The following is a 26219-nucleotide window of genomic DNA, read 5'->3' on the forward strand; positions in this document are numbered from 1 at the left end:
GTGTATCTTCCTACAGGTGGCCACACTGAAGTCTTTCCATATGTAAAATCCTTCCTAATTTTATGGAAGGTGGATATCTTGCAAAAAAAGACCTTGGTTCAAAGTAATTTGGATGTAAAAATGATTGAAAAGATCGTTTAAAAATCCAGTTAATAAACTTTATTTTTTCAGGCCAGTCTCATGCACACGCACGTTATTCAAACTTTGAACCCAACCCAATATTAGATAACCATTAAATGACAGCAAAACTAATCCTTTGTTCATAAAAAGAGTAGGAAAACTCATAATAGGGTAAGTATCGAGATCCCTCCAACAAATAGGATATACAAAAGATTTCAGAATAGCAACTCCGTTTTCAAACTAGGCTAAGCACTAAAATATAAAGCTAATGAAAGTGGCATAGCAGAGTTGGCAGGCCGGCGGGAGAACCACCTTGCCCGTCTCTGTAGGACATCACCCTCTTCCTCTCCTTACTGTGTTACATTCTTTCGCTGCCCGACCCTCCAAAACACCACCAGGCTCACACTGAACACCATCTGAGAACTCTCCTTTAGAAGACCCTTTCGAGGTCTTTGGGCTTTGAGAACTGAACTTAGATGCTCCTCAAGGAAGAACCAGGTAGTAGAACATTGGGCAATGCCTTCCTGGTGTCTGTTAGTCACATGGTTTATACACATCCTATCCATTTCTAATGGTTACCTGCGCATAAAAATTACAACCTCTATTTCACAGTGAAGAAACTGAGGACCAGAGAGGAATTTGGATTAAGTCATTTAGATTGTGTGGGGCCAAATGAAGATTCGAACTCAAGTATGTTTTGCTCCAGACATACCTGGACTTCTGCTGGCTCCCACCAGCACCAACCTGCACATGGCAGGCTTCCATTTAAGTAAATGTATGTTCATGTTTAGTAATGCACCCTCCTTTCATTTATCAACTGTCTACCACGTGCTGACCTTGAGGAATGCAAAGTCAAATTAGACGTGTTTCCTATCCTCAGCTCATTTATTACCAGAGCAAGAAGGCAGGAAAGAAAAATTTATCCCAGATACCTGTACTTTCCAGAGAGCTGCAGTGGGTTTCATACCTTGATGCTATAAAGATCTGAGACACGAAAGTTTCTTTTACCTGGTCTTCTGGGCACGCTACTCATGCCCACAGTAGAACTAGCATTTTGGGGAAAACCTGGGACTTGGAGATGTTCAAGGTTCTGATGACTTCAGTTCCCCACCTTTCCTCAAGACCAGGCTAGTGGGCACACCAGAAGGAACAGGAAAAAAATCATTACATAATTTATTGAACTGTGCAGACCAACCCTTATTTTTACCGAAATCCCTACTAGCAAGCATTGCTTTTTCTTTCCTGCTTATATTCTTGAGAGGGATCCGCACCGAGTTGCCCACGTGATTCTGAGTTACCCTAAATTGTTTCGTATGCTTTGAAATGTAAGCTATTTGAGGACATACCTGTTTATGTGGGGCAGTTGCTGCCTACAGGCTGTTTCAGAGACTGCTACTTAACTACCAATATGCATTATCATATTTTCCTTGTACATAGAACCAAAATTTTATCTTGGGAGATAATATATTTATACAAGTGTGTGTGTGTGTGTGTGTGTGTGTGTGTGTGTGTGTGTGTGTGTGTGGTGGTATTTCTGTGACTCCTTTGTAGCTAGAGTTGGTAACCAGGGGTCGCCAGTTAGATATAAGTTGTGCTACTGGAGGGTTTTGGACAGCTTTGAAATGATGCCTGTTTCATCTGGGAGGTCTGCCTCTTTTCACCCACCCCACATCCTTTAGCTGTCTTTCTGCCTGGTAAACAGATGGAATGGCACCTCCACCCGCCATGAGGATGGAAGCCACACAGTAGGCTGGGGGCCAGAAAGAAAAAAGAATGCTAGGATACTGATAATACCCTGAGCTCACCACACCAGCCCTAGACTGCTCATCCCTAGATATTTTTTTATGTGACATAAAATAGACTTCAAGTTTGTTTAATCCACTGTTATTTTAGTTGTCTATTACCAACAACCAAATGCAATTTCTAATCAATACTGGCAGCAAGATATATTCATGGTGTATCACCTAATGAATTAACATTGACTATTCTTTATGCTAACATTGCATTCTCATATACTTAGTGATCCGATCATATACGACAAACAGAGCCATTTTCGTTTTGTGATGTTTTTTTTCCCCCCCTCCTTACTTGAGATCTAGGGAACAGAAAGACCCAGATCAGATGTTGTGTCATCTGATACATAATTTATGCTACTAGAATAAATGCCAGGCAATAATTATGGCTGGAGAAGATTTGTGAGGCTATTTCCCAAAGGAAGTAACTGATACCTTCCTATTTATAACTCTATGAAATCTCACCAGGCCTTGTGAGATTAAAAAGCCATTCCTGGAGGTGCGAAGCAGGGGCCAGATGCTGTCATCAGGGATCTGGGGCAAACGGGGAGGGGTTGGACTAAGTAATTTTTAAGATCCCTTCTAATGTGAAGCTCATGACTCTGACTCTTGATGTTGTAAATAATTGGATAGATGTAGAACAATTGGACTCTAAAAAGGAGAGAAGTCCAAAAAACCTCCAAAATCTCAGAAAGGAATGCTGGGTATTGACATCAAGCAGTTCCCCTAACCTGTCCTGTTGCTGGGCCTTGACCTTGGTGAACCCAGGGATCCCTGTTTCATCCTTGCAGTTGCCCGAGCCAGAAAGCCCACAGGCATCCCTGCCATGTCTCCTTCTCTCAGTCCCCATGGCCACCAATCTATTGCAAGTTCCTGACAAGTTGACCTCCTGAGTATCCCCAAGTCCATCGACGTTTATCTCTACTCCCCCCACTTTAGTATAGGAGACACTGTTCTGCGTCTGAATCACAGTAGCCCCCTGCACCCACTTTTCAGCCTTTTCCAGTCTACTGTCCACAGTGTCACCAGCGTGGTGTTGGACCTATGATTAGGACTTAGAACCCTTCGGGAAATGTCAGTAGCCAGCATTGCTTTTAAGACAAAGGCAGAACTCCCTCCTGGGACCCACCTTTTAGATCTGACCTCAGTCTCCCTCCGATGGGGCCATTCTTCATCTCCCTCTCATTCCCGAAGTCACAGTGACCTTCGCTCAGCTCCTCGAAAGACCCACATGCTTTTTCTGTCTCTGAGCCGTCTGAGTGTCCACTCCTTTGTCTGAGATGCTCTCCCCTCATTCTTGGCTCAAGGAACCTTTCTTAGGGAGCATACTCTGTCCTCTCTCTCTAAGTCACTACTTAATCCCCCCTACTTTTCTTAGAAAACATATAACACCATGTGTGTGTGTGTGTGTGTGTGTGTGTGTGTGTGTGGTGAGGATATTAGTTCCATGCCTGTCTTTCCTACCTGACAATAAGTGCAATGAAAACAGGATGGGTCTGATTTGCTTGCTCACCAGGATATTCTCAGCATCCCACGTCTGATAAATACTTATCTGTTTATGCTGGAGAGAGGGAAGGAGGGTAAGAAGGAAGGGAGTGAGAGAGGAGGAGTGGAGGAGGGAGGGAGTTACCCATGGCTGGTGTTCAAGTCCAGTTGGTAGTTCTGGCTTCTTTAGAGGATGTGTGGCTGGAGAGTTTTAATGTCTAAGAAGGTGAGATAAACCTGGCTGGGACCAGGGCTCGGGCGACTGCTTCTGCCAGGTTTCTGGCCTGTTTTTCTCTGGCTCCACTCATGGATAAAGCTAAAAACTGCAGCTAAATTGTTTTCTGTACCAGCGGATGAACGGAAGTGGCACCAAGAGAAGATGACCTGACGGATCTGCCAATTTGTAGCTGCAATGAGCCTGCACACAAGCTCTGTGCCAAGGTGCTGCTCTTCTTGTAATAGTCTATGTTTTGGTCAAAATCCTCGTGGTTTTCACAGCCTTTAAATAGATCGTGTCATTAAAGAGGCAAGCCCCAGTTTTATTAAACATAATTACTCTTATTGCTTATAATGGATCTCGATAAGACTGTTATCAAAAAAGCATGTAGGATCTGTTGACCGCAAAAACAGGAGGTCGACGCTGATATTGGATTGAATGGACGAATGGATTGATAGATAGATTAATAGATAGATGTACATACTAATGAGGAGGACTTTTAAGTCCTGTCATTCATTTGTCCATTCAGTTTTGGAAGTGGGTCTGGAAGGAGTAATGATCAACATAAGAAAGCAGGATATTGATTAATATGCTTAATCTGTACATTTCCTATCAAATTTTTATCCTAACTCTGCTTAAATACCCCAAATGACAGGGAACTCACTCTATCCAAAGTAGCTCTTTGTCTTTTATGTGACAACTCTACTTGCAGAAAATAATGCTTGTGGGCTGGCTGAGTGGCACGTTGGTTAGGAGTTGGCTTGGGATGCCAGCTCTGAGCAGCAGGGCTCTGGTTCCGATCCCACATGAGGGCCAGTGATGCTGCTCCCTCTACAGCTAAGATGGTGAACAACAGCTCGACCTGGATCTGTGCTGCCGTGAGTCGCCAGCGATGGCGTAGGCTGCAGTAGGGCTGGCGGGCAGCGGGCGTGCGCTTTCGTGAGCTGCCATGAGCCGCAGTGAGTGGCCATCCAATGGCCGGCGAGCGACTGCCTCAGCTGGGAAGAGCACAATGATAATACCAACATGGGCCAATGAAGCGACATCCTCCACAACTAGACTGAAGAACAGAAGGACAGCAACTTGTCTATTCCCATCCCCCAATTCCCCAATAAAATCTTTTTTTTTTAATATTTTATTGGGGAATTAAGGAAGGAGAACAGAGTTGGGCTTCACCATGGAGGTGGTAGGTGAACTGGGAATTCAAGGGCGAGATTAAGAGATAACAAACTGGCAGGATTGTAAGGGTAGACCTCCACTGCTAGAAGATGAGATGCCCACATGCAGGCCCTTCACTACATTTTAACCTTCAGGAAATGTCCACTCCTATACTCCCTCTCAGAGAGAAGAAGGTGCTTTGGCAAAATGAGTGAGGACAGATGCTCTGGAGCTGCAGTGCTGGGGTTTGGATCCTGATACCTTCACTCAAGAGCTTGTGACCCAGCAAGTTACTGACCTCTGTCAGCCTCAGTTCCCTCATCTGTATAATGGGGAGAGTTACACTATGTATCTTCTAAGGGAGGTGATAGCACTAGCAGAGGTGATGCAGGCAGAGTCTTGGAGCAGTGCCTAGCCCGTAAGTGTCACCTGTCACTATGCAGCTTGCAGTGGAAACTCCATGAGGATAGAGACCTCGATTCTCTCATTTACTGCCATATCTCTAGCCGCCAGAGTGGTGCCTAGCACAGAATTGGTGCTCCGTAAGGAATTATTGAATGAATGAATGAATAGAGCTGTTGGGGGGGAGAGTAGCGTGGCCAAAATGAAAAAGTTGGCGGTAGACTCAGGCCAAAGCATTAGCAAATAGCTTGATTAATGAAAATGGATGCCTTTGATATTTTTAACTGATGTTTCCAAGTCATTTGATGGAAAGCTGAAAGAATATGTTTAATACAAACATCGTTTCTCCAAGATGATTTATTTTACCTAAAGAAAAAAAAAAGAACAACTTCTCTTTCTTGGAGTGTTCTCCTTGACCTTTAAAAAATAGTAATAGCTAAAAGAGGCAATATTGGAACTGCATTGAGTCACTATTTTGATTAAATGTTGAAGGAGAACATGTATTTCAAAGCCCACTTCTTTCCCTTGAACCAACACTTACCCCAAATGATCTATCTACTCAGAGCACTCATACCAAAAAAATACTTGGTATTTGTAATACAATTTATATTTTTAAGTTTTCTGGTATTTAACGTACCAGATGGTATAATACCTTGGCTACAGAGGGCACATTACTCGCCCTGCTGCTTGTCACAGGAGGACACCCGGGCCTGAGAGGGCTCTTGCCATCCAAACCTTGATTGGACCACCCTCCTGGGCAGTTCATCTCCTAGTGGGACTTTGTTTTCCCCCTCTTACATGTCATACTTCTCTGTCACTATTTCTAAAACTCTACAGGACAAAGGAAATAAACCGTTATCAGGCTTTGACTGCTAATCGGCCCCTGTTGGGCAGTGGGGTCGGACCCGCGGCTGATGGCCAGGAGTGAGAACAGCGCCCTCTGGCGGCCGCCTCCTCAGACGGGGTAGCTCTTCCAGTGCGTGCTGCTTCCTGGTTTCCCAGCGTTTCTCTTTCCAGACCATGAAGGGCAGTTACACAAACATATTTCCTGTACTTACATTCAAAAGCCAAGGTGATTGTCCAGAGAAAGACTCAGGGTGGGAACAAGGAACCCCGATCCGAATGTCTCCAATCATCAAGCTTGGATTTCTAGAATCACAGGCATTCCAAGTTTGAAGGGAGGGTCAAGGCCCCCAAAGGCCCCTCCAAATCAGAGCAGGAACCCTGTCTCCAGTGTCTTGGATGGAAAGTGACTCTTAGGGCTAAAGAATTTCAGGAGGAGTCAGGAGGCAGCCTATATTTTATGTCCCACCAGCTTTAGCAGACGGGCCAATGGATTTTCGGGGGATAACTCCTGAGCTGAATATATCAGCTAGTCAGCCCCTCCTGTGCCCCAAACCTAGCATGACCCCCCCCCCTTTTCATGTGGGGTCAAGCCAATGTCCCTCAAGCGGTCCACATGGTCCATCTCTGGGCCCCACCTCTGCCCTGTCTCCTACGACTCGCTCCCTGAGTGAGCTCCGGTTCACTCTCTCCCGGAAGTCTTTGGAGCATACCCTCCTGGCCTTACCGCTGGCCGTTCTCTCTGCCTGTAGTGTCCTTATCACAGGGATCCTGTGATTCACTCTCTTCCTCCAAGTTTTGGCTGGAAAGCTACCTTCTCAGAGCATCTACCCAGATGACCTTATTTAAATCTGTAACCTCTCTCCCATGTGACATCACTGTCCGCTTCACATTCCTCTCCCCTTTACATTGCTCTGTTATTTTAATAATCACCTTTACCTTCTACCACTCCAAGTAATGCACTTAGCCATACTGCCAGCGAGGCAGGTGTGCAGATATAAAATTTGTGTCATTTTTTTCACAAGTGGAGGACAGAACTGGGCACATCGTAGGCACTTAGGAAATATTGGTTGCGTGATGAACGAAGGGTTTCCATCACTCTCTGGGTCTGTTTGTTCATTTTCATTCTCAGACAAACACTGGCTTGTTATCTTGGTGCTGGGATTAAAGGCAGGATCTTCTGAAAAGAGGTGGGACATTTGGAATGAGCAGAAGATTACCTGCCTTTCAGGCCCAGCCCCCGCTCCCTGGCCACATGCTTAGACACGTTTCTGCACCTCTCCAGCCTCACATTTCTCACCCGAAAAGTGGGTGTCGTAACTCCCATGCTGATGTATTCTTGTAAGGAAGAAAATATTTTTATAAAGCATCAGGCATGTAGGAGAAACTTAACAAGTTGAACTCTTATTTTTGTAATGGTAACAGCTGGATAAAGCTATAGGTTATGGATTGTTTAAAGATCAAACAGCTAGAATTGTAGAGAAGACAGTAGGCATATCTGAAGTGAGCTTTTAAAGTCCTTGTAAAGTTGATGAGCTCATATCTTATCAGTCGTCCTTCATTTTTACCTTTTACTTTATCAGGGCAATTGTTACGAATGTTTGTTGATGATGGGATATCTATTCCACATTGTTCCTTTGGCTACCTGCCTGGTTTGCTCACCTTTTTGGGGTCTCTGCTCAAATATAATCATGTCAGAGATACCTTCCCTGACCCCAAATGAAGAAGGAACTGCGGTCTCCTCTCATTACTTTCTGCTCTGAATCAGCTTTATTTTTCTCCATAACACTTTTCACCAATGTACCAGAAATGCTACCATTTTCTGCTCATTTGTTTATTGTCTGTGTCCCATAGAATGACGGAGGGATTTAGTCTGTTTTGTTGACTGGCATATCCCCACAGCCTACAGCTGGGCACTTCCTGATTTGAAGTGACAGCTCTTTATTAAGCAATTGCCTAGGAATATAGTTTGAAGACTTACACGATGGGCCTGCGCCTCGCCCAGTAGTATGTGCCACTGGTAGGATGTCCAGGACCCTCCAGATTTACGCCTGTCTCCTTTCACTCTCAGAAGCGTCCCAGCTTGCCAAATAAATGACATCGTCACAAGGGTGATGGAGTCCAAAAGAGTTAAGTAGGACACATACTCCCTCATTGAAGGCACATACATAGAGCCTAGACGAGAAAAGGAAAGAAATTACTATTAAAAGTAGCAGCTAACACGTATTGAATGCTCATCATATGCCCAGGGCTTCATGTAATTACCTCTCTCAATCCCGACAACCTATGAGGAGTTATTGTCCCCATTTAACAAATGAGGAGCCTGAGGCTTCGAGAGGTTAATTCAGTAAATGCCTCATCTTCCCACCATGAGTAAAGGCAGAGCTGGGATTCAAATCCCAGAGGCCAGCCTTTGCACTACTAGGTGAGAGTAGCAGGCACCACGGTGGGGCTTTTACATCCGTGACCCTTTTTTCTCCTGTCGCAATCCTGGAAGGTCCCACGTTTTAAAATTGGTGAAATAGGCTTAGCTGGGTCCAGCGATGGAATTAGGGTTGAAATCTAGAATAAGCATATTTATGAAAAACCATTGCGAACAGGCTGGCGGTTAGGCGTGAGTCACCATGGGCTGGAGACATTTTGTGTTCCTGGCTTCCGTTATATTTTTACTATCTAATGTGTCACAGAGTGCCAAACTCGGCATTGTAGACCAAAACACGTTGCACTTCCTCATAATCATTGTGTACTTAACGTTTTGGAAAAACATTTTATTTGAATCAAACATTAAATGAGTACACTTGAAAACCCAAGGGTACATTAAACCCTTGTTAACAGATTCACTAATGGTTATTCCCTACTACAGATGTTGACCTGTGTTTGTCCATAGATAGACTGTTATTTTTAAACTTCTCTGTTCTCTATCCTCAACAGAGAAAGGAATGCTGGGAGACTATTTTTTGCCCCCATCTTGTAAAATAGCACAGTTGAGAAACTTTATAAAGTTATTCCATGTAAAGTCATCTTCTCTATGAACTGGACCTAGGAATTCTTTCTTCTATCTCTCTTTGGCCACTGTGATACTCCTTTCTAACAGAAAACACTCTTTTTTTGGTGAAGCAGAAGGTAATATGGCTTCCTTAAAGGAGTCAGGATTGAGACTAAGGTGACCTGGGAAAATGCTCCAGTTTTGGGGTGCCTCCTGTACTTAGCGCTGAACAGCAGATGCACTTTAAAGAGAAAACAAGCTCTTGAGAAGGTGCTGTTTTTAGCTCAGTAACTAATGATGAATCAAAATGTTTCTTCAAAGCCAACTACCCAATAAAAATTGCCATAGTAACCATCGCATCACAGGACACCGACTTCACGCTCACACCAAAAACTTCCTTGGGAACTGCTGCCACCACCTCCGTGACACTGCCATCTGCTCTGTAGGAAGAAGAAGATGATGGGGGAGGCTGGCGAGGGAAAGGTAATTCTGAGTTGTGCACATCCCTGAGAGGAGGGAGTCTCAGGGCCGAGATACATAGTAGGAAATCGTTTTCTGTGGAACTCTGCAGTGGTTTTCACCAGGATCTAGAAGTGGTTCAACCCAAGAGCATCAGGGTCAAACAAGGTTAGAGCTTAGACAAGGCGTCCCCTCCTACCACACACACTGCAGGGTCACTCTCCCTGGAAGAATTGTTGCCTGCCTTTTTTCTTGGCCGACTCCTCATACTTCAGGTTTCGTTTAAGTATTTCTTTCTTAAAGAGTCTTTCCTTGAACTTGGCAACCTTGGTGTTATCAGCACCATGCTCTAATCAACTGAGCTAACCGGCCACCCTTTCCTTGAACTTCTTGATCTAAAGTAAGGTTCCCACCAGATATCCCCATAGGGAAGGGACCTGAGTTGTCTTTTTTCCCCACTGGAATCCAAAACAGTGCCTAAGTCATATTTGGTGCTCAATAAGGATTCCTGAAATGAATGAAGAAAGGAGGAAACTACGTATGAGACAGTCATTATCATCATCCATCTAAGGGTCTGGATGGTACAAGCTAATTAAATTTATTCATTAAATCACTCATTCAACAAATTCAGTCAATAGATATTGGAAGCTGACTACATGAGTTAAGGGTAATTCATACTACATTCATAGTAAGGGTAATGGATACTTTTTGGTTGTTACAGGTTCAATCCTTTGAGAAGCAGACTCTGAGAGGGAGATTGGTGTGTAGGAAGTTCATTAGGGGATGTTTTTGGGATCGGCACCATAGAATGGAAGAGACACAAGTAGAAATTGACAAAGGGACAAGTTGAGTTATGGTCTAGTTCTTCACACAAGTTCTAAGAGCACCTCTGTGATCCTGGTGAACCTCTCTCCTTTGGGGACACTTAGAAGAGGACAGTTAATGGGTTAAATTACAGTCCTCACTGCTGCAGCTGGCTTGTGGGGCCCCAGCTGCTGTCCATGATCTCCCTCTTCTTCTCTGCTCTAGATTCCGCCCCCCACCATCAGCCAGCACCTCTGCTGGTCTTGGTTGTCCGCCTGGTGGCATTATCCAGATTCTAACCTCTCAGGAGCCTGACCCTCTGGTTACCATGCCTTTCTCAGGCCAGGGCAGAACCCCCACCTGGATGGTGACCCTTCTTGTCTCCTAGTCACTTGACATGATGAGCCCAATATGCCGTAGTCATCGGGGCTCTTGCTGTGTCACCTGGTGGAAGTGTTCAGCCTATGGGAAGCTGGAACTGGAAAGCTACAGAGCCCAAGGTTTCAGGCTCTGTAATCACAGGCTCTCCAAGTGGGTCACCAGGAGTGATGGAAAATAGGGCCATTCCGGCTTCCACCCATGTTTCCCAGACTCATGCATTCTACCTACCGGGGATACAGCCCTGTAGGGAGGCCTTCGATTTAGAGTGTCCACTGCATTCTAGAGGGGGACACCCCATCCTTGGAGCGTATTGACCACAGGATGACCCCAGGTTACTCCCTCATTCTGTCATGTCATCAGCTTCTGAGAGTGGGGTAAGTGATGCAACCACTGGGTCCTGTCTGTAGTCTTATGCCCATTCCCACACCCTCTTGGCCACAAAGGACATCCCTTGGTCAGACACAACACTAATGGAGGTGCCTGTGGTATTCTCCCCAAGCCAGACTTTCCTACACACATCTGTCTTCAAAACTATAACAAAAGTACCGCAGGCTCAGAGTGTCACCTCCATTTAAAAAAATTTTTAAAGCTAATCCTGGAAGCAGAAGCCCTCTTAAAGGTAGTTAACCCAGATTCCCAGCTCTCCCAGGCCCACTGTGTCAGGATCTGAAAATGTGGCGAAGGTGGCAGTTTCATCAGTGACCTGCCAATGACCTGACCAGGAGGGTCCCTCCAGCAGGGGAGCCATTCACTGGAGTCTCACAGGCCCGCAGACCCTCGGCCTCCTCGCCGCGTCCATAATGCACTTTAGATGCAATGCCTGACAGGCCCAAGATAAAGAGGGAAGACAATTGAATCAACGTGCACTTTGGGTTTCAAAACATATCTGATTTGCCTGCCTGTGGATATGGATAGACTTCATTTCCAATGCCGTGTTGCAAAGTGCCCCTGTGTCTGCACACGGGGCCTTCCCAGAAAGGACGCCTGATTCTTTTCTGACCACCGGCTATGTATGAGACATCGATACATTTTACCATTCTACAAACATGTATTATGCACCTACCATTGCTGGCTGCACTGCCAAGGTGTGTGCATCAACATCGTAGCTTTCCCAGCACGTCCTTCTGTTCACGTCTACATCGGTATGCGTGTCGTCATAGGACACGTTGCTACTTGGGTGAAAGCCACACTGTGTGCTTACACTGGGGTTAGGTTGTAAAGCTAACAACTGAATCAAAAATCGTTCCTAAAAAAAGCCCTTAAATGTAAATATGAAGTCAGTAAATGGCTGTATCATGTCTCAATAATCCAGCTCAGCCAAGTCTTCCCCAGTGTGGCGGAGCTTGTGTTTAGGGACCAGAATGTGTGAAAAAGATGTAGCTTGAGTCCTAGTGGCACACCCAGGCCAGTGGGATGGCTGCACCGCTGGAGGCCACCGGCCTGAAGCAGGCTGACCTTCATCTCACTCAAGGTCAGGAGCGCTCATAAGGGGACAGTATTATTCAGGCAGCTTAAAGTGTCAAATCTCCCCTCCCCTCCCTTTATCTTCCCTTCAACCATCCCCTCCTCCTCCTTCTGCTCCTCTTCCTCTATCTCCCTCTCTCTGTCTCTCATTGTCTCTCTGTTTCTCTCTCTCTCTCTGTCTCTCATTCTCTCTCTCTCTCTCTCTCTCTCTCTCTCTCTCTCTCTGTCTCTCTCTCTCTCTCTCTCTCTCTCTCTCTCTCTCTCTCTCTCTCCCCCTTCCTTTCTCACCCCCACTTGTAATTCATTAAAATACACAATTAACTAAATCTAAGTATGAGAATACACTTCCTGGTTTTCCTGGGACTGTCCAAGTTTTAAAATAAAGTTCAGGCAACCAGGACAGTTGGCCACCGTAGTACCATTTATCAGCTTGGTGATCTTGGGTAATTCTTAACCTCTGGGAGTCTCACTTTTCCTTTCTGTGAAATAGAGCTAAGAAGACCAAGCAGAGTTGCTACTGGACTGTCCACACCCTAGCACGTGCAGAGGCCAAAGCACAGTGTCTGGTTCCCAGTCCGTGTGTTTAAACGGAAGCGCCTCAGGTCCCTTGCAAGGAGATTGGCAGGAGATTCTAGGCAGGAGAGTGACTTCAAGCTGGAAAACACTCTTGGAAACAATTAAGGCCACTTGTGTTGTCCATCTCTCTGAATGCAGTAGAATAAACAGAAGTATTTTAATGTCTCAAATACTTTGCATTCACATAGTGTATCTTTAAAATTTGTGCGACCACCTGTTATATTTCCTCATATTTAAAAAAAAAATTAACTTCCTCAGTCTTTACGTTGTCTATTTTTAAAGGGTTTAATCACTTATTTTTTTCTTTCCTCCAGTCCTTCCTATTTTTAGCCTTTAACATTTTTGCTTCCTCCTTAATGTCAGAGTTTTTCTACTCCATTTTATAAAAAATCTTATGTCCCTGTTCCCTTATTCTTTTCATTCTGTTTTTCAGAATTCTCTCTGCTTGTTATCTTCTGAGAAGTATGCATTTTCTTCTCATTTCTTTGTCATCTCAGGATGTCATTCATTGAACACAGATCTTTTTTTTTTTTTTTCTGTAGGCTTTTCATCATTCAGTTTGACTTGTGGTATGCCAGCTGAGTTCAGCGTGCCTGCATCCTTTTTTAACTTTTTTCTTAGATTTTTCACTTACATTTACTGCTTTATTGCTGTCATTTTTTAAGCCCCATTACGTACTATTTATAATTTCTTTTTCTAATTCGGTGTGTACTATTTATACAGGGCAGGCAGGAAACATGGTCACAGGGCCGACAGCTGTGGGGGGAGCCCACGGCCCTGGCAGAGGATGTTGGAGGCACTGTGTGTTCCTCCAGTTGGCTTGACTAGTCCGATGGGTCCTCTTATCCACCCTCATCCCACTCCTGACTGAATCCTTAAAGAGCGAGTTGAACCCGGGCGATAACTACTCCTCATGCCACGTCACAAGAGATCTTCCTCAAACACAAACCTGACTGTGCTGCTTACCTACTCATAGACACTCAGTGAGTCACGATTGTGACATAAGAGACAAGAAAAGCAATAATCATACAGAATCAAGCAATGATTATATTACAGGCTTTTTGCTAATTGCTTTCATTAATTATCCAACAACGTTTTTGGAAAATAGTCCTCTTTTACAAGGACTGAGGGGGGAGGGGGGCGGGAGAATCTGAGGGACAGAGAAGTAACTAGGCCAAGTTCACATAATAAGTAAATGGCCTTATTGGGAGCCCAGAGCCTTAACCACTGGAATAGGCTGCTAAGTTCTACATAGCACAGCAAACCAAACGATAGTAAAACCTTGGCTTGCGAGTAACATGTGTTTGCAAGTGTTCTGCAAGATGAGCAAACATTTCTAATACATTTTTAATGTAGTAAACGAGCGATGTCTTGCAATACGAGTAGTTTGTTTCTGGGACAAATTATGCTCGCAAGCCAAGGTATTACTGTATTAGGATCTACCCCCTGAGTGAGGGGAATGGCTTGCCTCGGTCACCCTGAAGGTAAATGGTAGAGATGGGATTTAAGGCCCATTCTGTCTGATTCCCGGAGTTGGCGCCTTAATCCCCTCTCCACTGTCTTCCCTGCATAGTAAATAATGGACAGAAACATTCTTTGTAAAGTAGCATAACTACAGAATATTTTACTACTTTATAATCCTCTGGGATATTTCTTAGCCTAGAGGAAGAACATCTGTAATGCATCATTTATTCAGAAATAAAAAATATGTATCACACCATAGACGAGAATTTAGAGAAAAGATGGTCTTATATTTAAATATATATCCAGCATTTGTCAAATATCTGTTATCTGCTAGGCACGTTCATAAAGGTTTATTCCACTTTTCAGATGAAAACGTTGAGGCTCCAAAAGGCAGAAAGTGACTTGCCTAAGGCCAGATGCCTAGTAACCCAGGGCTCTGCTTACAGATACTCCAGCACCCAGCAGGTGCAGAGGTCTTTGGGGGGTGGCTGCCCCACTCCCTTTGTCAGGGCCCCCGCAGGACGTGAGCGCCCCCTGGGAGCGGTGGAGAGTATCACAACCTCCCTGTATGATTTTCCTCCGCCTCCCCCATGTCCATGCTTCCCTCCTTCTCCAGCCCTGCCCTCTGCCCAGTGTGCAGCCATTAATGCTCAAGTGTGGACCTCTTGAGGACAGGCCTTAGTCCAGAAGCAGAGAGGCCTAAACACGGCACCTTGCTCCCATGGCGAGAATAGCTTGTGGAAACACACCACAGGCTTTGGGATTGAGTCCAGTCAGGAGGTTCTGGTGCCTAAGAGCTGGGCGATGGCAATGCAGAGAGAAAGAAATAGACAAACATGATAGCCGTTCTTGAGTTAGGAGCGTCAGGACTTGGATGCTACCCATCAGGGCCTGACAGAGCCAAGGTCCAATACAATAATGCCATTCAATGAATGCCTCTCCTGTTTCTTATTAGTCTCTTTCCCTTCTCACCTGATTCCTCGACCCTTTAAAAAGGCAGGGAAGGGGAGAGGTGAGGTGGTGTGGGGAAGAGAGAAGCGCCCTGTTTCCAATGCAGGTTCAGATACACACTTGCAGAGGGAGAAGCTTGAAATGGGATGGAGTGGCCAAGGGAGATGTCTCTGAGGGGATGGCGTGTGACCCAAGACCTGAGTGATTCTGTTTCCCTGCCACTAAACGTGTGGATTATTACTACCTTCAGATAGGTGTGTCTTGGAAATTTTGATTGATTTTTTTCCTCCTTGCCTCCAAACAGCTGTTCTCTTAACCACCTGACCAGGCTACATTTGCAATTCTGTTTTAGGTGGTGGCCCAGGCAGTATTATTCATGTGTATGAACACAGCTGGGATCTTCATCAGTTACCTGTCAGACCGGGCCCAGCGCCAAGCCTTCCTGGAGACGCGGAGGTGTGTGGAGGCCAGGCTGCGCCTGGAGACAGAAAACCAAAGACAGGTACCAATTAGAAAGGCCGTGTGTCCAGGTTACCTGCTAGCCAGTCTCTGAATAGCATGCAGCTTTTTTTCCTCCCCAAACACGTCCTGACTCGCAAGCAATTTCTCAAGGTTTATATCATGGGATTTCAGACTCTAAAATCATCATGTGAGACTTACAGGTCAAAGTGGGGTGGTCTTCTCCACACTTCGTTAATTGTTTGCCCACAAGACATAAAATGATTCTAGTCACAAAGTAATTTTCAGACCCCTTTGACTGACATCTATGTTTGCAAATAAGGCCATGGTTCCTAAACACCATTAAAATTCTCATCTTTGACCCTCTTCTGACACTGTAATTATAATTTCAAAGAAAAATTTTCACTACATAGCAATTCAAATTATATTGGGTTGTTGAAAAAATCATGACTCATTTTTGAAACGAAAAAAGTAGAAAAACACATCATGACTTTTCTGATATCTTGTACATGTGTGGTTCCCAGGACCTCATCCTGATTTCCAGAAGACAGGATGGAACACAGTACATTTGATGGAACATGAGAGGGTCTCAGGGCAGGGGATGCTGTAAGGAACATGGGTTGGCTCAGGGTCGGAGTCAGGGGTTCCAGTTTGAAGAGGTTAAAATAAAGGAGTTTCTTGTGCATCCTAATTGGGTAGGTGTTATAGGGATTTTAAAAATTGCTTTGGCCTCAAATTACATGTTTCCCCAGAATACAATTAGCTCTCAAAGAATAAAGATTTGCCCCTATTAAAATTATTCATCTATTAAAAGTGTATGAGCATGCTTTTGCCTCTGAAAGCAATTTTCAAAGAGGAATAACAGGAATGTCTTGAACATTGGCTATCAAATCAATAGATTTCATGTTCAACATGTTTATGTACTCTTGGGAATTCTATGTTCAATGGATATATTTGTTCTACCATACTAGGCTCTTTTTAAAAGTATGTCTATGGATACACACTTGTTATTTTAAACTGTATGTAAGAATGGTTTGAGAAATTATAAAGAAAGTAGCTACAAAATAATGCAACATTTTCTTCATCTTAATGTGATCAAATCATCAGTAAAACATGGATCTTTGAAGTGAACGAAGCCAGGTCTGTGTGATAATGGATGAGGCGGGCAGGCAGCATACGACTTGCCAAAACTCGACTCCCACTGCCATATGTCATTGCCAGGGGCACAGAGGACACTATTGAATTTCCAGATCCTACGTGGATTTCACAGGATTCCAAATTAGGACATTTCTAAGTTAATGTCTAAAACAATTATGGAACCTCGTAACAGATTCATTGTAGTTGCCCTGAAAAACCCTATAAAATAATTTAGAGAAATAACTTTAAGAAAGAAATTACCTTGTACAATAAACATTGTACATCTCCTGGGACTATGTACTGTGTGCCTCTGCAAAGCAGAGCAGTTGCCAGACTGGCATGTCACTCTTTCCATGGGATGGATGACAGTTCAGAGAATGCAGCCACATTAATAATTTATTCAACTGTTCTTAATGCTCTGTCGCAACTCGAGCTGCAATTGTGGGTGAGTTGTCTGGGAAACTCAGTCTTTTATTAAATGTTTGTGGAATATTGGTGACACTGAAAGTTATCGCCTTATTTTACCCATAAGACTTTTCTTCTTTTCCCATCCTTCAAGTTGAGTGTCTTGAAGTAATATAGTAATCTAACATGGTAAAAGGACCTTCCTCTATCCTCTCTAATCTTGACTTTTACTTTTAAGTTGGTGGAAAGAGAAAGAAAATAATAATATACAGAAGTGAGAATAAACAACAAGTAGAATGCAGTGAAAAGTGCACTAGCACTCATGCCACAGCGATCTGGCCTCCTAGTTGGGCCGCCAAAGAAAGCACTGAACTGCCAGCCCTAGATTCCCCACCCATACATAGGGCAATGTGTTTGCCGCCAATGAGAAAATGCGTGTAAAGCAACACAAAATTATGACAGCCTCATTATAGGAAAAGATTGTCTTTTGGTCGCAGATTCCTTGTTCTGAGGACTCAGTAAACGATGCTGTAGGTTTGTTACAGTCCTGTGTCCACAATGATGATAAAGTATTTCTGGTATCTGGACCACCCCTCTTCTCTCAGCGGTAGCGCTAAGATAGCTGGCTCTGTATTATTCAATGCTGAAGTGACTTTCCACTGACACTTGATCTCTGCTGCAGGTTCCCATAATCCCTGAGAAATTCCTCAGTGGAGATGGGCAGAGAGACTGCCCACGACTTGGAATCTTTGCTTAGGTACTTACCATCTTGGTGAGCCTGAGCAAGCTCTGAGTCTTCGTTTCTCCATCTGTACCATTGGGATAATAATACCCTTCCTCAAGAGGTTCCTTAATGGTTTGAAATACTGTGTGTAGTACCCTGGAAAGCTCGGGCGAAGAGTTTCTGTAAGCATGATTGTACATCATGATGTTTATGAGTCGGCCAACCTAGCCCACTCCCAGGAGGACTCATTTGAGAACACATTATGGATTGGCTTGTCACAGCCGAAACCCCAACGGCAAGTCATTCATGTGGAAGGAAATCAGGATGTAGAGCTCAGGTGTACATCCATCAGAGCTCCGCATTAGGCTCCATATCTTTTAAGAGTATCGTGTCATTAACCAATCCTTCCCCACTAACCTCTTATCAGAGCTAATTATAATACCATAACTGTTAGAAATTCTATACTGTGTGAAGGGGTGACACCATTAAGGGCCTAAGTGACAGCAGATCCTTTTTCCTTGGGAAATGATCCCAGAGGAGACTAAATGGCATTTCTTTTACACTCATAAATGCAAAATCGATAGGCCTTGTTCCATAAGAATATTCAAGTTTTCTTTTAGGATTTTTGAAGCATTGGCATTAGCTCTTGTTAGGATACAAAAGAATATTTAAATGACTTAATTTGTTCAACCATGCATTAATTTATTTATTGAGGACATTGGGAATATAATGGCCCCTAGCAACTGGTTCCTTGTCTTACAGAGCTTACAGGTGGACAAAGAGATGGAAGGCTATGCAGATACCTGTGGCAATATTGTATGGGTCACACCTAAGATGGAGGTGGATGGAAGGCTACCTGAAAGAAACAATGCCTGAGTTGAGATGTGAAGAGGATATTCACATATCCTATCGTGAGAAGCAGGAAGGGTGCCACGTAAAAGTCAAACAACACGTACAAACATCCTGAAGGAAGGGAGAACGTAGTTTGTTGGGTCAATTATGAGCACTCCGATAACTCCCATGATTCATTTATTTATCATCCATCCATCCATCCATCCATCCATCCATCCATGGTACAGTTACAGAGATAAGTTAAGACTCAGTTTCTACTCTGGAATTGAGCCTGGGGGATGAGTAGAACTTTAATTATTAGAAGAGAGGGAAGAAAAATCAGCAAAGATACTGAGGTTAAGATACATATGATGTGACGAAGCAACCCTGGGAGGTTGGCTTGCTCTGCTGCCCTGTAGCCAAGTTGTGCACTTTCTTCAAAGGCATACCACTGCACTTGCCCATTTAATGAAAAATCTGTAGTTGTTGAGTATTCCCTATGCACCAGGCATTGTTCAATGTGCTATGTAGACTGAAATGAAGAAAACCTATTCCACATCCCTATTACAGCGTGCCACACTGATCTCAGTCACTGCACGCCTGTTTGTTGGGGTGAACTGGGAGCCTCTTAAGAGGGACCCGTAGCTCATTCCTCTATGTACTACCCAGCAGTGCCTGAAAACCAGTGTTGGATATATGGTTATGAAAAGACTGAGATTGTCAATATTAATAGTGGTCACTAATTGTTTTTCCAAAGAAAAATTGCCAAGCTGTAGCTAGAGTATAGGTGACACATGAGCTATGCTGCCTCTTACTTGATGATGAGATGCTTGAGGTCCTGGGTAACAGGCTTCTTCCTTAGATAACCCGAGGCTGTGTGCATGGTTCCTAAGGCCAGGAGCGACCAGCACATGTTAAAACCCTTTGCTCAATGTGTCTTCTAAATTAGGTTGTTTTTTTGTTTTGTTTTGTTTTTTAAGATTTTTATTGGGGAATTGTGGGGGATGGGAACAGTGCTGGGGAATTGGGGGAAGAGGAACAGACAAGTTGCTGTCGTTTTGTTCTTCAGTCTAGTTGTGGAGGACGTTGCTTCACTGGCCCAAGTTGGCACCATCATTGCGCTCTTCCCGGGTGAGGCAGATCAGTTGCCGGCTTCTGGACGGCCTCTCACTGCGGCTGCTGGCTGCTGGCTACATACAGTAGCCCATGGCAACCCACTGCCACAGGGGCTGCAGCCTACGCTGTCGCCAGCGACTCATGGCAGCCCAGCTCCAGGTTGAGCTGTTGTTCAGCATCTTAGCTGTAGAGGGCAGTGTCACTGGCCCTCATATGTGGGATCCGAACCGGGGCCCTCTGGCGTCCCAAGCCAGTTCTTAACCATCGCGCCACTTGGCTGGCCCTAAATTAGGTTTTTAACAAAGCTCCTTGATGATGGCTTTGTACTTTCCATCTCTTTCCCCTCCCACAGAAGATGTCAGAAACCACAGAATGGTCCAAAATGTTGACACTTTCAATTTAGATGATTGGCTTCGAGAAGTTGAGCACATATCAGCCCTTTCCTTCAGAGAGGCAAGGACTTTGTTCTTTTTTTTTTTTTAAACAATTTAATCACCAATTATAACTAGTACAGAACACATGAAACACCTCCTATGTGGTGTCTCGGTCCCCAGCTTCTCTTCCTCCAAACTTGTCTCCATTCCCAAAGCCTGGTCTGCTTCAGAACATGGTAAGGGTTAAAAACAAAACTTTCCATGTCTGGAAGAGCTGGATTCCAGTCCTACTCCCTGCGCTTCCTGGCCATGGGAACTTCGGCAAACTATTCCCATAGAGACGTTGCTTTTGTGGGTGTACAATCAGCATAATGATTATACCTTCCTCCAAGTGGTGAGGATTAAGGATGAAGGATGGACAGTGCTTAGCCCAAGGCAGGGGATGTGCACCAGGCATATAAGAGAGAACGCTGTGATGATGGTAATGACATTGATGTCATTCTTTTCTGCAGGACAAACCTTCAGTGGCCACATTCCCTCCAAGGTAAAATGCAAACCCCATTGCATGCATGGCCCAACAGGCCCTGCAGACCTAGCCCCTGTCTGCTCTCCCAGATTCTTCCCACCCCCTTGTCACTCACGCCAAGTGATCATCGGCTCTCTGACCTGCTGTTTCACTGCCCTGTGCCCTGTGGTTCTTTCAGCCTGGAAAGCCCATCTTCCTCCTAATGTTTCTATTCTGAAAATCCTGCCCCCGCATCCTCCATGAGGCCTGCGTTCATCACCCCAGGTTCAGTTGAAATGCTTTTCTTGTGCTCCCAGCAGGCCTTAAAAGTTAACTCGATTATAGAACCTGTCATCATTTATGACATTTACTAGTCTGCATTCCTCTCTTTCCGTGGTCAATAAGGACTATTTAAAGGAAGCTTCTCTATCTAATTCATCTGATACACTGATATTTATTCAGCACAGTGGCTGGAACATAAGATCTCCTGATTAATGTTTATTTGACTGCGTTATATTGAATTCAAACTGTGGCTCCTGGCTTCACTTCTACCTGCACGAGGGTCACGATGAGGTAATTGTCCCGTGTAAAAGGAAAGGTACTTGTGTCCATTTGGACCCCATTAGAAGCTTGGTGGAGGGAGGACTCTTACCCAATTCAGGACAGGCTGGGACAGGCTGAGCACGTCTCACACAAAACTGTTTGGGGAATTTTCCATCTGGAAGCCACATCTTAGAACATCTCTCTTTGGGGAGTTGGATTCTAATTATTGTGGTTGTTGTAATCCCACTTCTCCTCCCAAACGATCCAAATGCCCCATATTTATTTTAAATATTAAAATAAATTAATTGTTTTTCTTTCAGCTTTGAGACTTGCTGAAACCTACTTATGGTAATCATGGCATTTTGAAGTGTTTCAGAAGCGCTGGGGGCCCTGGAATAAAGTTTCTGATGGTGCCATATGTTGTCACAGCAGGAAGATGATTATTAAATGCAGCAGATGTTTCAGCTGTGTTAAAGCAGCCCTGTTTAAACTTAACATCCTTGTTAGACAATATTGGTATAAGCTAGTGGTTTGGACAATAGATTGGGTGAGAAAGTTTGGTTTCCTACTGAGTTCTGAGTTGGTTGGTTTGATTCATATTATGCCCTATAGCATCTAAGAAATTGTTTTTAAAGCTACAGATAGCTGTTAACTAGTAAGACAGAGCCTTGTCATTCATTCATTCATTCATTTCTTTATTCAAGGAAGAGTCAAGGTTGACCTGAAAGTGGCAGAATCTCAGAAAATTCATTTTTTTCTGTTTCAGCTCAATGGGTAGTCTCATTATATTCTAAAACCCTCTTGAGCCTCCTACCATCAAGCTATTTTTTCTGCTCTTCTCTGTCTTCCATCCAAACCACCCATGTACCATTCATTCGTCATGTTCAGTCTTATCTGTTCTAAATATATTTTATATAGCTCTTCTCTAGTTTATGCTGGAATAGTCTCGGTTTCCTAAACATTCTTATCACCTATTACACCCATGCCTTTGCTTATGCTTTTCTCTCTACCCGGTGTAACACTCCTTTCATCCCTAAACCTTATCCACCCTTCAAAGCTCAGCTCCAATGTCACTCCTCTACAGAGAGTTCCTCGGTTCCCTCCAGTGGTGACCTCCACGAGTGTTTTGTTCATATAATGCTTTATGGAATTAATCTCTTTCTACATTTTGCTGTGCTCTTACTTTGTGTTTTCTTCTACACTATCAGGTCTTTGAAGATTAGATATTAATATATGTTTCATTTGTGTTCTTCACAATAGCTACGACTGCAGAAGGGGAAACACCCAAGCTGGAAAGAAAAGCAGAGACTACAAATATATAATGAGTGCTACACTTATGTCTTCCTAATATTCTTTCGCTCAAAAATATTTGCGAATGAATAGACTTGAGAAATACTCTCCTCTCATGATATGATTTCTGGGGTCCTTTCCCTCCAAAACCAGGAATCCAATCTCTTCTTGACAGTTAACACCTTTGTTTAACTGCCAGTCTAACTTCCCCTTTTATTATTTCTTTTTATAAATGGCTTCAGCCTAGGTGGATTTCTGTCTAAGCAAAAATTTTAAAAATACATTTCACCTGGAGGCATCTTCTAAATCATCTTACCCCTACAAGTTTCTCTGCCTCCATGCTTCGTTTCTTTCATAACTTCATTTCATTTCTTTTCATAGTTTCACTTTCATCTCCTTCAGGTATTTTGGGAGAAAAAGTAAAATGTTGTTCCAATCACCATCCTCCCCCAATATGTAATGGTCTGGAAAAATACTATCCCGTAGAATTCCCTGTGATGATGGAAATATTCCAAAAGCCACTAACCCTATACGACTATTGAGCAGTACGTGAAATGTGGTTAGTGTGACTGAGGAGTTGATTTTTCATCTTTATTAATTTAAATAACCATTTTTTAAAAAAGATTTTTATTGGGGAATTGGGGGGATGGGAACAGCACTGGGGAATTGGGGGAAGGGGAACAGACAAATTGCTGTCATTTTGTTCTTCAGTCTAGTTGTGGAGGATGTTGCTTCACTGGCCCAAGTTGGCACCATCATTGCGCTCTTCCTGGGCGAGGCAGATCAGTCGCCGGCTTCTGGACGGCCGCTCACTGCGGCTGCTGGCCGCTCACGCTGGCTCCTGGCTACACACGGTAGCCCATGGCAACCCACTGCAGCAGGGGCTGCAGCCTATGCCGTCGCCGGCGACTCACAGCAGCCCAGCTCCAGATTGAGCTGCCGTTCAGCATCTTAGCTGTGGAGGGCAGTGTCACTGGCCCTCATATGTGGGATCCGAACCGGGGCCCTCTGGCGTCCCAAGCGAGTTCTTAACCATCGCGCCACTCGGCCGGCCCTTAAATAACCATTTTTGTACCTTGTCTTTATTTTGTGGACTTACCACAACTCAACCTTTGCTTCTGGATTGTTCCCATGTCAGTGCCTCTGACACCATGTCCTTTTCTGACCTCCAGATGCTCATCACCAACATCCTGCCAAGCAGCTTTATCTCATGTCCCCTTGGTACCACTGGCTCCGCCTGTTCATGGTCCTCTCATCCCCCTAGAATGTGTTTCCTTCAGTGTGACACATCCTTGTTCCTGACCCATCCGCATCAACTTCGGTGCCAATTCCTGGCAGTGCTGTCTCCACCATATAGGGACTAACTGCCCTATCTTTCTTTTCCTAATACTGTTTAAGCCCTCCCACAAAATAGCTTTCTGACTGGTGCTAACCAGTGTCTAACTATTGTGAACTGGTGTAACCACCTGGAGTCCCTCAACCCTAAAATTCTTCTTGAGAAGGAAGCTGTATTTTGCTTTTTCCAGTTTTCTTTATGAAGTAGGAGACTCTACAAGCACACTGGACCTTGTGGGAATGTACTGTTCATGAGCCACTGTGTTCTCTCCATCTATTCTTACCCCTCCCCACGTTACAGAGAGTAGCATCCCTGTGTAATGTATTCAGCGCCCTAGCTTTTTTGTGGTATAAGAATGTGGATGCTCTCATCCAGCAGGGAGCCCACTGATGCAGGGAGCCCCGCAGTGGCCCGGCTGCTCTCTCTCTCTGACTGGAGAGCTGTAGCCGGGACCAAAACAAAACATAGGAAGCCCATGTCCACTCATTTTACATCCACAGTCCTCTTCCTCTGCCAACAGTGAAGAGGCTGGTCTGGATTCCTATACGTCTCCCACGTCTATTTCTGAATGGGTTCATTTGAGAGGTGAGGCATGGGATTCATTCATATATCAACACCCGGCACAGAGTGTAAGAACACCCACCTGTCAGGATCATTTTCTTAGTGCCCGATTTGGGTTCTATAAGACCTCACACTAAAGCCTTCCATGGACGGCTGTTGCCCTTAGAAAACAAACCATTCTCATCATCTGCATTCTAGCCCTTCCGCTCCCTGGCTGTAGCCCGACTTTTCAATCACGTCACTTGCCACCTCCATCCTTGTGCTCCAACTCTCCACCCAGACCAGCAAACATGCCCCATGCTTCTGTGCCTTTGATTTCTTTCCTGGTTGTTCCCTGCTTGCCTAACAGATCCAGTCTCTATTCTTCTGTGCCTTTCTCTGGGCCCCAGGAGGCTAACCTTTGAGGATGCATCAACAGGCTCATTACCCCCTAGCCTCTGGTTGGTTTTGGCCAAGGGAGGCGCTGGATGGAGACTAGAAGATGGGAGGGCACAAAAGTCAAGGGGCTTATCTTCCCATCTCCTATCCTGCCAGGCTGTGGCATGGCAGTGGCTGCATTTCTGTACCCAAGGCCGTAGCTCCTATCAGGCAGCCCTCACCTATAGCTCCAGGGTTTGCCAGGTTCCAGGGGGGGTTTGTAGAGCCACTCTTCCTCACCTTTGGATGCTTTCCCCTCCATCGTTGGGTTCCTTCACTCTTCATTAAACTCTCTTCCTTTACCCCTTTTGGGGTACCAGTTGTGTCCTGCTAGGACCCTGAATGACTCGTATTGTTCCATTTGCATGAGAGGCCCTACTCCCATCTCTCTCTATTGCATTTGTGAGGCAGTTGAGCAGAGCAGGAAGACTAGGAGTCCGAAAATCTCCACTCTGTACGGTCTAGTAACCATGAGGCACGTGGATATTCAGCACCTGAAATGTGCGGAGTCTAAACTGAGATGTGCTGTGAGTATAAAACACACACCAGATTTTGAAGACAATAAAAAAAAAGGAATGCAAATGCCTCTTTTTTACATATTGGTTACATGTTAATTAGTCATTGAAATGACAATATTTGGGGTACATTTGGTTAAACAGAATGTACCATGGACATGAATGTCAGTGTTTCTTTTCACTTTTTTAAGCGGGTGTTCTGGGGACTTTCTAACTCCTTGGGTGACGCACGTTACGTTTCTGCTGGATGGTGTTGCCCTAGGTGCTTGTCCCATTTCAATTCCAAGCTTGCTGGCGTGACTCTCCGCAAGGTGTTGAATCACTTTGCACGTGAGTTTCCCCCTCTCTCAATTATAAATGATAATTCTTGTCCCAACCCCTGGTTGTGTTCTGAGAGACGAATAACAGAATGCCTGAAAAAGTGTTATTTCAACTGTAAAGAACTCTGCAAATGTTAGGGCTATTTCTGTGAGATCTCACCAACGCCCCGGTCTGATGCTCAGATGTCCCTCCTCCAGGAACCTCCTCTACTGTTCTAGTCAAGAGCCGTCTCTGCTTTCCTTGGCAGTTAGGAATTTGTAGCGAGTGCGGGTTTTTCACACTCTGCCTAGTATTGTGGTTAGCACTAGATTAGAGTCCCTCTAATTGCTGGTTACATTTAGAGCAGTGAGTAGAGGCACAGCGTTTGTGGCCTGTGACCCTTCCGGAGCAGCTGACATCACCCAAAGGATTGTGTTTACCCCGCTTGGGGGAACCGCCAACTCTTGCATTCCATCTGGCTGCCTGGTTCCTTGCAGTCTTTCCAGCACGCTGTTTGCATTTGGTGGCTTGGGGGAAGGAGTGAAAGCTTTGAAGAACAAACCTGCATTTGACTGTTAATTCCAGACCTGGGTGACCTTGAGT

The 26219-nt window shown here is 44.6% G+C and overlaps 1 protein-coding gene across 1 annotated transcript in view; it reads left to right on the forward strand.

Annotated features, from left to right (window-relative positions):
• Positions 1-26219, forward strand: part of ADCY8 (adenylate cyclase 8) — a 205289-nt gene that overhangs the window by 15613 nt on the left and 163457 nt on the right. Inside the window, exon 2 of the mRNA XM_019625474.1 lies at positions 15456-15605. Within this exon, the coding sequence (XP_019481019.1) occupies positions 15456-15605 (150 nt within the window). The remainder of the gene's footprint in view (positions 1-15455; positions 15606-26219) is intronic.

This window comes from Hipposideros armiger, unplaced genomic scaffold (genome assembly GCF_001890085.2).
Source record: "Hipposideros armiger isolate ML-2016 unplaced genomic scaffold, ASM189008v1 scaffold_629, whole genome shotgun sequence".
Classification (NCBI taxonomy): Eukaryota; Metazoa; Chordata; class Mammalia; order Chiroptera; family Hipposideridae; genus Hipposideros; species Hipposideros armiger.